General features: G+C 38.1%; 1 protein-coding gene across 1 annotated transcript; it reads right to left on the bottom strand.

The window, feature by feature from the left end:
- Positions 1-150: 150 nt before the first annotated feature.
- LOC145443143 (sodium/bile acid cotransporter 7-like) lies at positions 151-11,069 on the bottom strand. The gene is made up of 9 exons (XM_080321138.1): positions 10,755-11,069; positions 10,538-10,644; positions 10,042-10,154; positions 9,271-9,421; positions 9,125-9,208; positions 5,805-5,970; positions 2,797-2,919; positions 1,269-1,438; positions 151-301 (listed from the first exon to the last, which is right to left on the bottom strand). Exons 1-9 carry the CDS (start codon positions 10,849-10,851, stop codon positions 284-286), a joined length of 1,029 nt encoding a protein of 342 aa, XP_080177264.1. The 5' UTR covers positions 10,852-11,069; the 3' UTR covers positions 151-283.
- Between the last annotated feature and the right edge of the window lie 777 nt (positions 11,070-11,846).

The raw sequence follows: 11,846 nt of genomic DNA, 5'->3' as shown, positions 1-11,846 counted from the left end.
GATCTCAAAATATGGTAACCGTATACAATATGTAATTGCATAATGTGTTTTTATTGAAACAAACCCAAATATCTTATTTCAATATCAATAAACTATTTATCATCTCCATATATATTGCTGACAATACTAATCTAGTAAAGACCACACTGGTTCTCTAAAAACTTTGCTTTAATGGCCGGATACAGAATGACACCTTTCAGTACAAATAACGAATGCATCGAACAAAATCTCTCTACGTCAAACTAGTGCATATATATGAAACCTGGAAGCAGCATCCCCCTCTTCACGCGCGATCTGTTATCTGGAATAAAGTTAGCCGTTCAGTTCAGTGACGACGAAGCGCACTATCAAACAGGCAGATCCAACGTTACAGAGAAATGCCAGTAATCTCTAATCTAATTTGTGAAATGTTTCCATGCTCTAGCTTTCAATCTAATCTAATATCTCGATTTCCTGAAAATGTTACAGCTGCATCATGCGCGACGAGCCAAGCTTAGTGTACGTACATTAGGCGTGTTCAAAAATGACTTTCGTAAATTCTACTGGCTACTTGATAAAATTGTTAGGTTACCTAATTTAGGCCTGCACACCAAATTTGGTTCAATTCATACCAGTGTAAGTGAAGTTATTGCCATCGAAAAATTTGGATTTGAATAAAATAGTATTTGCGGTGGCCAGTTCTTCAAATATTTATTATAGTTGTGCCCACCGTAAATACTATTTTATTCAGATTCAAATTTTTCGACGGCAGTAACTCCACTTACACCGGTTGGAACATCGTTTCTATAGACAACCTAACACTTTCATGGGGTGAACGCAAAATTTTGAAATTTTTTCATATTAATTTTTATATAATAACTAGAAACTTTGTTCTCCTGTAGCAATGCGGCTACTGGTTGGAATTGAACCAAATTTGGTGTGTAGGCTTTTAAATTAGGTAACCTAACAATTTTATCAAGTAGCCAGTACAATTTGAGAAATAAATTCATTTTTGAACACCCCTAACGTACATATATTTGCCGTTCTCTTGCTGGCGAGGTTGCACCATGACTTGATAGGCACTGAAACTGGTTGAGTTTCTTCAATTCGGTATTTCTAATTCTAACCTAAATTGTAAAACCGCGCAGCTATAATTGGGAATTCAGCAATTCTAATTTTAACCTAACTTCATAAATCTCAAAAGTTTCTAGCTATTCAACTCTAGCTCTGACCCTATAAAACCTTATTCAGTGACACTTGGTGTTGTATAATTTTCGGAGTCAACCCACCTTTTCATTGGACTTGGAAGCGGCAATCTTCCCCTTCTGAAGCCACGCTTTCGCAGAAGGCACCAGCAATCCGCCTAGAACGATTTGGGTCGGATGGTAGATCAGCAGAGGAACGCACAACATTGACAAGTAGTCCGTGCCGTGATAAATCACTTTTAACATAGGAATGCCTGAAATTAACACAAAATACCAATGAACATCGAACTTCTGCCATTCACCATGAAATTTTCGCAGTCGCTAGATGTCGTTATGTTACATACAAAAAACAATGGTTCTACTCTGCATATTGTGGATTTGAAGGACAGCAAATGCACCGACACCGGAAACGAAAAATCTCGAAATTGTGAAGCCCATTTTTCCGATATAACGCCTTCTTTAGGAAGTACTCAGACAGTGGCGCGCTATGCTAAAATTTGAAGGATTACGTGCAACCCATCTCGGAGAAATTTCATTTCAAAATTAAAAATTCAAATTTTTTCCATAAATTTGCTGTAAGTTTGCTTTGAAGTTCTGTAACCCCTAGTATGGTTTTTGGTTTACCGTGATGCGACGTAACAAAATTTTATAATTGAGAAAAACACTTACAAACAATTCAATGAACAAGTGTTACCAGTCCCAGAATGCTTGAATGACAACTGACAACAATCTTAACAAATTTGTACCCAGAGATAATATAGATATATCCATTTTCTAACGGTCAAACATGAACTTGAAAAAAAAACACCCCCCCCCATTATCAAAGGAAAATAAAATTGAAATTATTACTGTTTGTGTGATATATTTTGCCACGAGGTTACAGCAGAGATACAATGTTAATATTTCCAACCAGAAAAAAAAATTGATTTTTTTTGCAACTTTTTGACTTGCTGGTCCCCTCAAGTGAATGCTGCAAAGGAGGAAGCTTTTCACAGGCTGCAAAAGTTACTATAGCGGACAAGAAAACAGGTGATTTTCGAATTAATACAGCTAGCGTCATAGGGTTCACTAAAAAAAGGTTATTATTGAACTCGACTCCCGAAATACCAGTCTCTCGTCAATTCGACCTACATTTTTGAATCTGTTTTGGTATTGTAAGCTAAAAAGGAGGACAAATCGCCAAAAAAAGGACATTTGGGCGAACATACGCACTATCAAAGTAGACCCAACTCTAGTAGTTATGAAAATTCAACAGTTTCTGGTCGCGTTTTCAAGTACCAGTACCAATAGACGAAATACCAATGGTGTGGTAACTTCACTATTCTTCGAAATAACGATAACATGCCTGAGTCTCGAGTCTTATGAATTGGTCCGAGTCATATGCAATGACTCGAGTACAAGTCGAATCAATACACATATTGACTCAAGTCGAGTCATTTCCCGTATTTTAAGAAAACGACTCAAGTCAGGTCGAGTCATCACAACCATGTATCCCACAAAACTGCTTTGTAAAAGACAAAATCCAAAGCCTAAAAAGTCCATGATTAAGTGTAAGCAGGCATTTTAAGAAGCGTTGTTACTAACTAGGCACATACAATTGCAATTGACTTACCTAAAGTCAATGACTTGTGTGTAGCGCAGAACATGGCAGCGATTGTGTCGCTGCGTGGAAACGCCAAGAATCTTGTGGTCAAGAGGAATACAGAAGTGATGAATATAATCTGGAGAAGTACGACTGAAAAAGATAATACCGCGGACATGAACTGACAAGCCAGATAATGGTGTTATGCTATTGAACAGTTAGGTATCTATATTACTAATCAATTCACCCTTACATTTATACCATGTAATAATTCTAGCTAGGCAAAACCTGAGTAATTCAATTCTGAATCGAGTATCATTCACATTCATTATGTCATGACTAGGTCCAAATTGTAGTGTTAGGTCAAAAAAATGTCAAATTTTTTTTTGCAACCTGCATTTCGTTTGTATCGTAGATTTTGCACTGTCGGTGAACTTGTCGTTTGACATTTTTCAGCTTGCAGCCTACTTTATAGTCAAACCGTTTGAACGGCTCATTGTGAATCAGGGTTGGGATGACTCGAGTCACTTTTTCGTATGACTTGACTTGACTCGAGTCACTTCGCCAAAATGACTTGACTTGACTCGGCGCATCAGAAATGTGGATTGACTCGTGACTCGGAGCAAAATTCACGAGTCAATTTCAAGTCATCAAGTAATCGGCGTCGATAAAAATCACTGTATCTTGCATGGTTGGATTTTTAGCGAAATGCTGGTGTAACCCGTGAGAGCGACCAATCATTCAATAATCGTGCGTTTTACTGAGCCTCCATTGTTCTCTCACAAATAAATTGACCGCAAACGAAGTGATCGAAACTTACAGCTTACGTTGTCGTAAACTAGTATAGTAAAGTAATTTAATAGCAAAATGTCTATTTCTGTTCTCACCTTGATAAAAGATATTGCTTGATTGAAATTAACTTCGAATATACTTAATATAGTCTTCAACCACTGGCGCAGGCTCGAATTGTATCATATCAATTTGTAAATGGGCTATGTACTGCATGTTAATATTCATTTCTTTATTCTCTAATTTTGCTGGTAACTATAAACTGAGGCTGTAGGTATATGTGAGCGATGCAGCGCCTTTTTGCCTGCATATTTAACTCTATATTCGTTCATTGGTTCAGAATCAATGACCACTCAATCTGTATATCAGCCAGCTAGTAAAACGCAATGACGTAATCATTCCTAATACTTCAAATAGGCAACTTGACTTGAATTGTGACTTGACTCGAGTCACCTCCAAGAATCGAGTGACTTGACTTGACTCGAGTCACCTTCGAAAATCGATTGACTTGACTTGACTCGAGTCAAAATGTGCAATGACTCGTGACTCGAAGGTAGTGACTTGATCCCAACACTTTTGTGAATCAAATGAAACAAATAGGTTGACATGGTGTTACGCTCAACGTACCGCAATATCCCAACTGAAGCTAGACTGCGTAGTGCGTGGATTCTCATATCAAGAAGAGCATGATGGAAAATTATGATGTAGACACCATTGTCAGAATGAAGCAACACGGTTTGTCGCCAGCAGTGTACGTACAACTTCAGTGTTCTCAGCCAACAACTGCTGCTGTTGAACGTTTTTTCTGCATTCTTGGCAAGCTACTTAGTAAGAACGGACATTTTCTACCCGAGAATGTAGGAAAGTATCTTTTGATGTACTACAAAACTTCCCAATTATTTCTACCATAATACGTCATGTGACTACTGGAATTCTTCATGGGGCCATTTTTTTTTCGTGTAAATATATGTCAGTTTTTGAGTCAAAAAATGTTTTTTCAGGCTAAACTACTTCTTAAGGACAGACAGTTTGAACCAGAAATGATGATAAGTAGTACATTATGTGGGAAAACACCTAATTTGCATATGTTAGGTCAAAATCTGGTCAAAATGAAGTTTTTTAAGGTCAAAAATGTCAAAATTTTGATTTTTTTTAGGTCAAAATCTTCCGTTTTTTCTATGGTAAAAGAATTGCGATATTTATAACTAATCAATTCACCTTTTCATTCCATACCACATAATAATTATGGCTAGGCAAAATCGAGTGCCCGAGTAATTCAATTCTGAATCGACTATCATTAACATTCATTATGTCACGACAGTATGAATGACGTGGAAAGTTTAAATATTTTATACGGCCACAAAGAGTGTAATGCCAGATTTACATCACATTAGAGAAAATCTGGTTTATTTTCGACAATACCTACTTTATTAAACTATGTGACAATGCCGAGGGTTGATCGCGGCTCCACAGAAATGTTATTCCCACTAACGCGAGTAGTGGGGTTGTTCAAGAATAAGTTATCATACGGATTCCTGGGATTCACTGAATAAATTGTTTGGTTGCCGAAGAAATTCTGCACGGCAAATTTGGCACGATTTCAACTGGTAGAGTTTGAAAATTTTTAATTTCTTATAAAACAACCCCATGTAATTGTTGAGTTGTTTATAAAAACGATTTAAAACAAATTGAATGCAATTCTAACCCGTAGAAACTAATCCAAATCCGAATCCAAAATTTTTAACTGCGATAACTTCGTTTTTACCGGTTGGAAGTGAGCAAAAAGTTGGTTAAGCATCGTTTTTTTACAATCTAACACTATCATGGGATTGACAGTAAAAGTTTTTTCAATATATGTATAATCAATTTTATTCAAAATATTCAAACTCGTGTGCGGTCACATCGACCAGTTGGAATCGAGCCAAATTTGGCGTGCAGTGTTGTTTCAGGCAACCCAACAATTTAATCACTGAATCCTCGGAATCCAACCCTAATGTGTAGCTTTGTACTTCATGTTTCGCAGTCTGCGAGCATCGAGTGTTCAAGGCTTCCACAGCAGTAGTAGTATAGTATCGAAACTATAATTCTCGTTGATAAATCAAATCTTAATGGTAAGGAGCACATAATTTCAGTATTGTAATTCTGAAGCATCTCTCATTATTTGAATCGAAAGAGACTCCAATCATAGTGCTCAGCCCTAGTTATAATGTAAGGTCTTGGAATATACACAGTGCCAATAAAGAACTCACCTACAATAGCAGTTGACACCAGGCTATATCTGTCCATGTCCATCGCTGTATTGGAAAATGTGTCGCAGAATGTTGTGTATATGATGAGCAGAAGGTAGCAACTGCCGAAGGTTCCGAACGGCGGCTTCGTCCTGTCCAGCCATTCTTTCACGAAACGTCTTGCTATCTGGTAAGAAGATGATGTAGCCGTGTATCACGTTCAGCATCATCACCATGAAACCATCAGAGAGAGAGAGAGAGAAGGGGGTATTCGGTTTTGCCTACACCATCGAGATGCGACACAACCCCATCTACTCTGCACCCCCGTTTTTTTTCCTCCATGCTACCCGTGGATGCTGAGCGCCTACCAGTTATCGATTCTCTGGTCTGACCCAGCCGGGGATCGAACCCACGACCTACCGATCAAGTAGTTGAACGCATCATTATTACACTATCCTCAAAAAGTAAAGAATTGTGCGACAATCAATTTTGTTGATGGCATAATAACATTTTACGGATTCGTACAATGGAGGTAGTGCTTCATTGGAGAGTCTTGGAAATGCTATTTCTACTTGAACCGCCTCTGGTCACGACAAAGAATGTGCTGAATACTTATATTCCTATTATGTTTCAATACATCAATGCGAATGTGTGTTAGCTATTTATCGATGCTAACAAAGCGAGGAAGCCTCTGACGGGATACACACTCGATTATGCAAGACTGGTAAACAATATGATGAGCATATCATATTACTGAGTCATTCGTCGAAATAATAAGTAAATGGTGAACCGTTTTATAATTTTTAAAGTGGGCAATAAACTCTTCTAGAAATTGTCACTACTGTGTTCTTTCGAGTGGAAACGAACTAATTTGCAGAATCTGTGTCAGAAGACATTGTGATGCTTTGGTGGATCACAATCAAACAGATGCTGGACACTGTTATCTATATAATTACCTTATCTTGCAAAATGAAATTGATCAATCAACAGGTTTACGCGTTTGCAAACAGCACAAAATCAATGCCAGAGACGTATAGTGTCACTTCCACTTGCAAGCATTTGCTATTATTGATTTCAAGAGAACCTTGGAAATACAGAACTTGAGTGTACAGTTGAATGGTATATGCATATTGACAACTTTTATCAAAATCTGCCTACGGTACCAATTTTGTGCAAACAGGAGTTCGTATATGATCTAAACATAGTAAATCGAGCTCAAGCCATACATGACAGCCACAGATCTGTTCGCCTTGATTAGTCAAATTTCCATGCTGGTGAAAACATATTTTGTGATACGATTGTTGATATATGATGTTATTTTGAATACTCTACTAGTTCCTTGCAAATAACAAAAAAATTTGAAAATTATCTGTTCACCCCTTGAAAGTGTTAGGATGTCTATAGAAACGATGTTCACCAAATTTGGTTCAATTCCAACCAGTGGAAGCGGAGTTATCGCCGTCGAAAAATTTGGATTATGAATAAAATAGTATTTACGGTGACCAATTCTTTAATTAATTATTATAGTGGTGCCCACCGTAAATACTATTTTATTCAAATCCAAATTTTTCGACGGCAATAACTCCGCTTATACTGGTTGGAATTCAACCAAATTTGGTGAACATCGTTTCTATAGACATCCTAACACTTTCAAGGGGTGAACAGAAAATTTTCAAATTTTTTGTTATTTATTTTTATACAATAGAAACTTTCTTCTCCTGTAGCAATGCGGCTACTGGTTGGAATTGAACCAAATTTGGTGTTTAGGCTCAAATTAGGTAACCTAACAATTTTATCAAGTAGCCAGTGCGATTTGAGAAAAAAGTCATTTTTGAAGAGCCATACTAAACATAATCTCTCCCCAATAGAAATAGTACAGTTAACTCCCGGTTAAGTACGCACCCGTTTAAGTTCGCATCCCAGATAAGTACGCAAAAATTCTTCACAAATTCTGGGTTCAACTTTTTCAACAATTCATTCATTTCAAGCAGTAAGCACAATTAACAGGATGTCAGAAAAAGCTGAACGTCTACTTAGTAATAGTTCACTGCTTGAACCGTCGTACGAAGTCATCTGATGCATATTTTGCTTGGCTTCCCACGTCACCTGTCTCAGATTTCGCTGAAAGCATTCGAAAGTGTTTTTGAGATTATCGTCAGCACTTCCTGCTTGATCTTGTAAGGCAACGTAGCTGACCTCAACTTCAAGCACTTTGTTGTAAAGTTGTTAATAGGCACGAAAAACGATGCTGTTTTAGTCAGGTGCACAATTGTTGCTTGGGCCAGCCTCATTGTCAGTATCATCATTTTGAATCTGCATCGTTTCCAACACCTCATTCACGTCACCCCAAATCGCCCATGAATGCTCGATTCCGGAGATTTAGGTTTCCCAATCAATGTGCATTGTGCATGGAACTTTGTGTGTTTCTGTGGCATTGACACAAACAACCAGAGATACATGGTCTTTAGCGTTCTTCCCTCGGATGCTGCTGAGATATTCGAATGGCATAAGGTATTAGGTAGGTAGCAGACAAAAAAACAACCGTGTTTCAACCATGGTATCAGCATTTTCAGGATCAACAGCATAATTATAGCATGTAAATCATGCAACGCAGCCCAAATCTTTGGGTCTTATTTGTCAACTTCAGTTCCTTCAACATGAAGAAGAACTTTCTGCAATCCTTGACGTGCTCTGAATCGGCTAAGCCACTGTCATGGCGCTTGAAAATCATCTTCTGATATCGATAATTATTGAGCTTTTTGTTTTGGTATTGCAATGACCTGTGAGGGGGGAACGGGAAGACTTGCACGGCGCATGCTATCAATCCAAAGATATAGAATATATTCCCGCTCAGGAAACCGACCAACGGATGCTCTAAACTTTTTTGTGTTTGTCTCTTCAGACATTAATAAAGCAGAGCAGAACGCTTTCGAAATGGCTTCCCGGTTTTTCAAAATCTTTCGAATAGCGACTTCACTCATGCCATACTCTCTTGCGATACTCCTTTTACTCGGAGCGGACGGCACACACAACTTGGCGATGACTTCCAATGTTTGAGGTTCACTTAAACGCTTACCTTTACCTGACATCAGGCGAACGAGAAAATTGTACCCAATAAATGAGTTGTGCTGTAGGCCTACTGTACACTTGCAGAATGGCACACAAAACCCAGCATGGGCAACGCTTCATGAGTGACGTATTAATGCAAAATCTGTGCGTTGGGTACCCTAGGTGACTGTATAACTGCTAAGTACGCCCTACCACATAAGTTCGCACAAACTACTCAAGATCAAGTTGCGTACTTAACCGGGAGATGACTGTACATTGGAATATCCTGTTACCTGGCCCAATATAATTGGTAGTACGACCGTAGAGAATAGAGTCAGAAATATATTTAAAAACGGAAGAGCAGTCGAAACTCCAATCTGAAAAAACAACACGCCAGTTCAAAATGCCTCAGAATGATTTGCATATTTTGTGCACTCACAAATAGTAGAAGTAGTAAAGGCGTGACTGTGATCCCCAAAAAGCTTCCGAGGGCAGAATTGAAAATGGCCGCCGCTTCATTCCCGCCGATAGACTTTGTGATGATGACTGCCGACGACACTGGCGGTGGCATGCAACCCACCACTTGCAACCTATATGTATAAAATTGACATAATCTGGTTCCACAGGGACGGTACTGTTTAATTGTATACAAACTATTATAGTCGGCTTCTCATTTACAAGATTAAGGACAGAGGCGGCCAAATTACTTGAGCAGAAACAGTGATTTACAGACGTGTCAAAGCTACTTCTTGTGGAAGTACAAAGTGAAGCTCTGAAGAGTAGTCAAGTAGCCTAAGTAGTTTTAAAAAGTAGCCTAGTTGTGGTCTGTGAGTCACATAATTTCCGAAATTGAAATTGAAAAAGAATTTTAAATGACCATTTAAGTGACCGATTGCATCTGCCCATTAGGCCTATATCTTGTGAGCCTTGTCGAAATCAAAGATATATCGATGAAGAAGTCATCTAAAAAATTATAGGATATATGAGTTTCAAGCATTTTTCAAGAGCCACAGCGAGTAGCGAGGGAGAGAGAAAAAAAGATGGTTCATCATCGAAAAAAAATTCAGACATGCATTCAAACTACAGATGAAACAGAAGGATTGAACGATATAATATGTAAAATGATAGATGTACACTGAGGCTAGAGTAGTGATTAGTGAACATATCATGCGAATCGAAATAAGCAGGCTAGCCAAGCTCTAATGCATACCCTTTCAGCAGCCATTCGTTGATCTCTGCGAGTGCCAAAATTTTCAGCAAGAGGAACACAAAACAAGGTATGAAGCCCAATGTGAAAAACTGTATGAATGCATGTAGCTTCACCTGAAGAATAAGAATGTCGGTCCATCAATTACATACCATATCTAACAAATATTTGAGTCAGACTTATACATACTACCAATCCTGTTAGTTTAGCGCTAAATAACTACTAGTTTTTTGAATAGTTCCAGTTCTTGTCAAGGATTTTTAAATGATATTAGTTCTACTTGAACTTTTTGAAAAATGAGTAGTTCTAGTACATATTTAAAAAAAATATGTTGCTGAACAACTCGAAAATACGAGTTGTTGTATGGTTTGAATCGTGATAGGCTAGTTCTAGTTGCAAGTTCTGATTTCTGAAAAGTCTTTAGTTTTAGATTTGCGTAATTTAAAAAACCAGTAGTTTGTACAAGTCCGATTTGGGTATGCAGATGACAAGGACGTACTTGTTTAACTGCACTTGCAAGTTCTTCGGCCTTGAGAGAGAGGCCACTGTTGAAGAAGATCAGGAACACCGCAATATACTTTACTGTGATCTCAGGCTTCAAGGGTCCTGGATGAAATCAGAAATATCCATATAAAATAATGGATACGAACCTATATCATTTCTAGAATAAAGTGAATTGTTTGGCTCGGCCGGTTGGCCCTAATTGACAATCTTACCTCCTTTTCTTCCCAAGGCCGGATATAGCTTTGCAGATGCGATAACAACAACAATCCCAATAAGAAACCAATTTCGGGTTATCCGTTCAAGAAGCATTCCGTTGCATATGCATATAGCACCTAGGCTATTAGTACTATATTAGTAAAGTGTTACCGACGGTATCAAGGCGATACTTCAGCTTAGATACGTTCCTCATAACTCAATAACTCTAGTGATACAAATTTATTCGAACCTCACATTGTAGTTGGAGATGCTCTATCTAAATCAAGATTTGCGATCTCCGATTCATATAATTCCGATCAAAACCTACCAACCGAAATACTTTCTCGTTGTCTAATTTCTCATCTCTGTTTTGACCACTGTGATTCTATTAGAATTTTTGGCGAAAATCGGTGATTGGGTGAATCATGGAAATATACTCGGGTGTCATAACGTTTTGTGCTTTGGAAATTACATCGGCATATTCAGGAAGCTCTTGCCATACTATTTCTTGGTGATGCATTCAATGACAAATGCACGTAAACGACTGTTTTCGGGTGTAATTCCAGGTATTATGACGAAAAAACAATTTTAAGAAGACGAATAGATACCTACTACACAGCCGTTTGACTGAATATTTTGCAGAGAAATCGTCAGAAATGTGTCGATGATAACGCTCAACAGACCATGTCTATCGACAATCCTTAGGCATAAATATATTTCGAAGAGTGCGGGAATGATTTCACACCGGCGGTTGCTACGAAGAATCATCATTTACCCGAATATATGATCACGACGAATAGTAGAACACTTTAAAAATAATTTAGGCTCCGGACTCTACATATATCTCATTAGAATCGAATTGAAATAGGACATTTTCGGAATTCCAGTACCCCAGACATATTTATGGCCCACGTTAGATCCTTGGGACGTCGACTTGAATAATAATTTTGGTCTTGATAGAATCGGCCAAACGATTAGAATTCATTTCAAAAAGAATTAGGCTTCTGACTCTACATATATCTCGTTAGAATCGAATTAAAATCGGACATTTTCGAAATTTTGATAATCCGGACACAATTATGGCCCCAGTTCGACCCTTGGGACGTCGA

This window comes from Botryllus schlosseri, chromosome 7 (assembly GCF_051294905.1).
Source record: "Botryllus schlosseri isolate E-star chromosome 7, Bs_hap1, whole genome shotgun sequence".
Lineage (NCBI taxonomy): Eukaryota > Metazoa > Chordata > Ascidiacea > Stolidobranchia > Styelidae > Botryllus > Botryllus schlosseri.
This window is presented reverse-complemented; position numbering and strand designations above follow the sequence as displayed.

Coding starts and splice junctions, on each gene's coding strand:
- LOC145443143 (XM_080321138.1), bottom strand. CDS start 10,851: ATGCTTCTTGAACGGATAACCCGAAATTGGTTTCTTATTGGGATTGTT. Junction 10,155..10,537: donor TTGCAAGTGCAGTTAAACAA/GTACGTCCTTGT, acceptor CTTATTCTTCAG/GTGAAGCTACATGCATTCAT. Junction 2,920..5,804: donor GGTGTCAACTGCTATTGTAG/GTGAGTTCTTTA, acceptor TATCTTTTTCAG/TCGTACTTCTCCAGATTATA.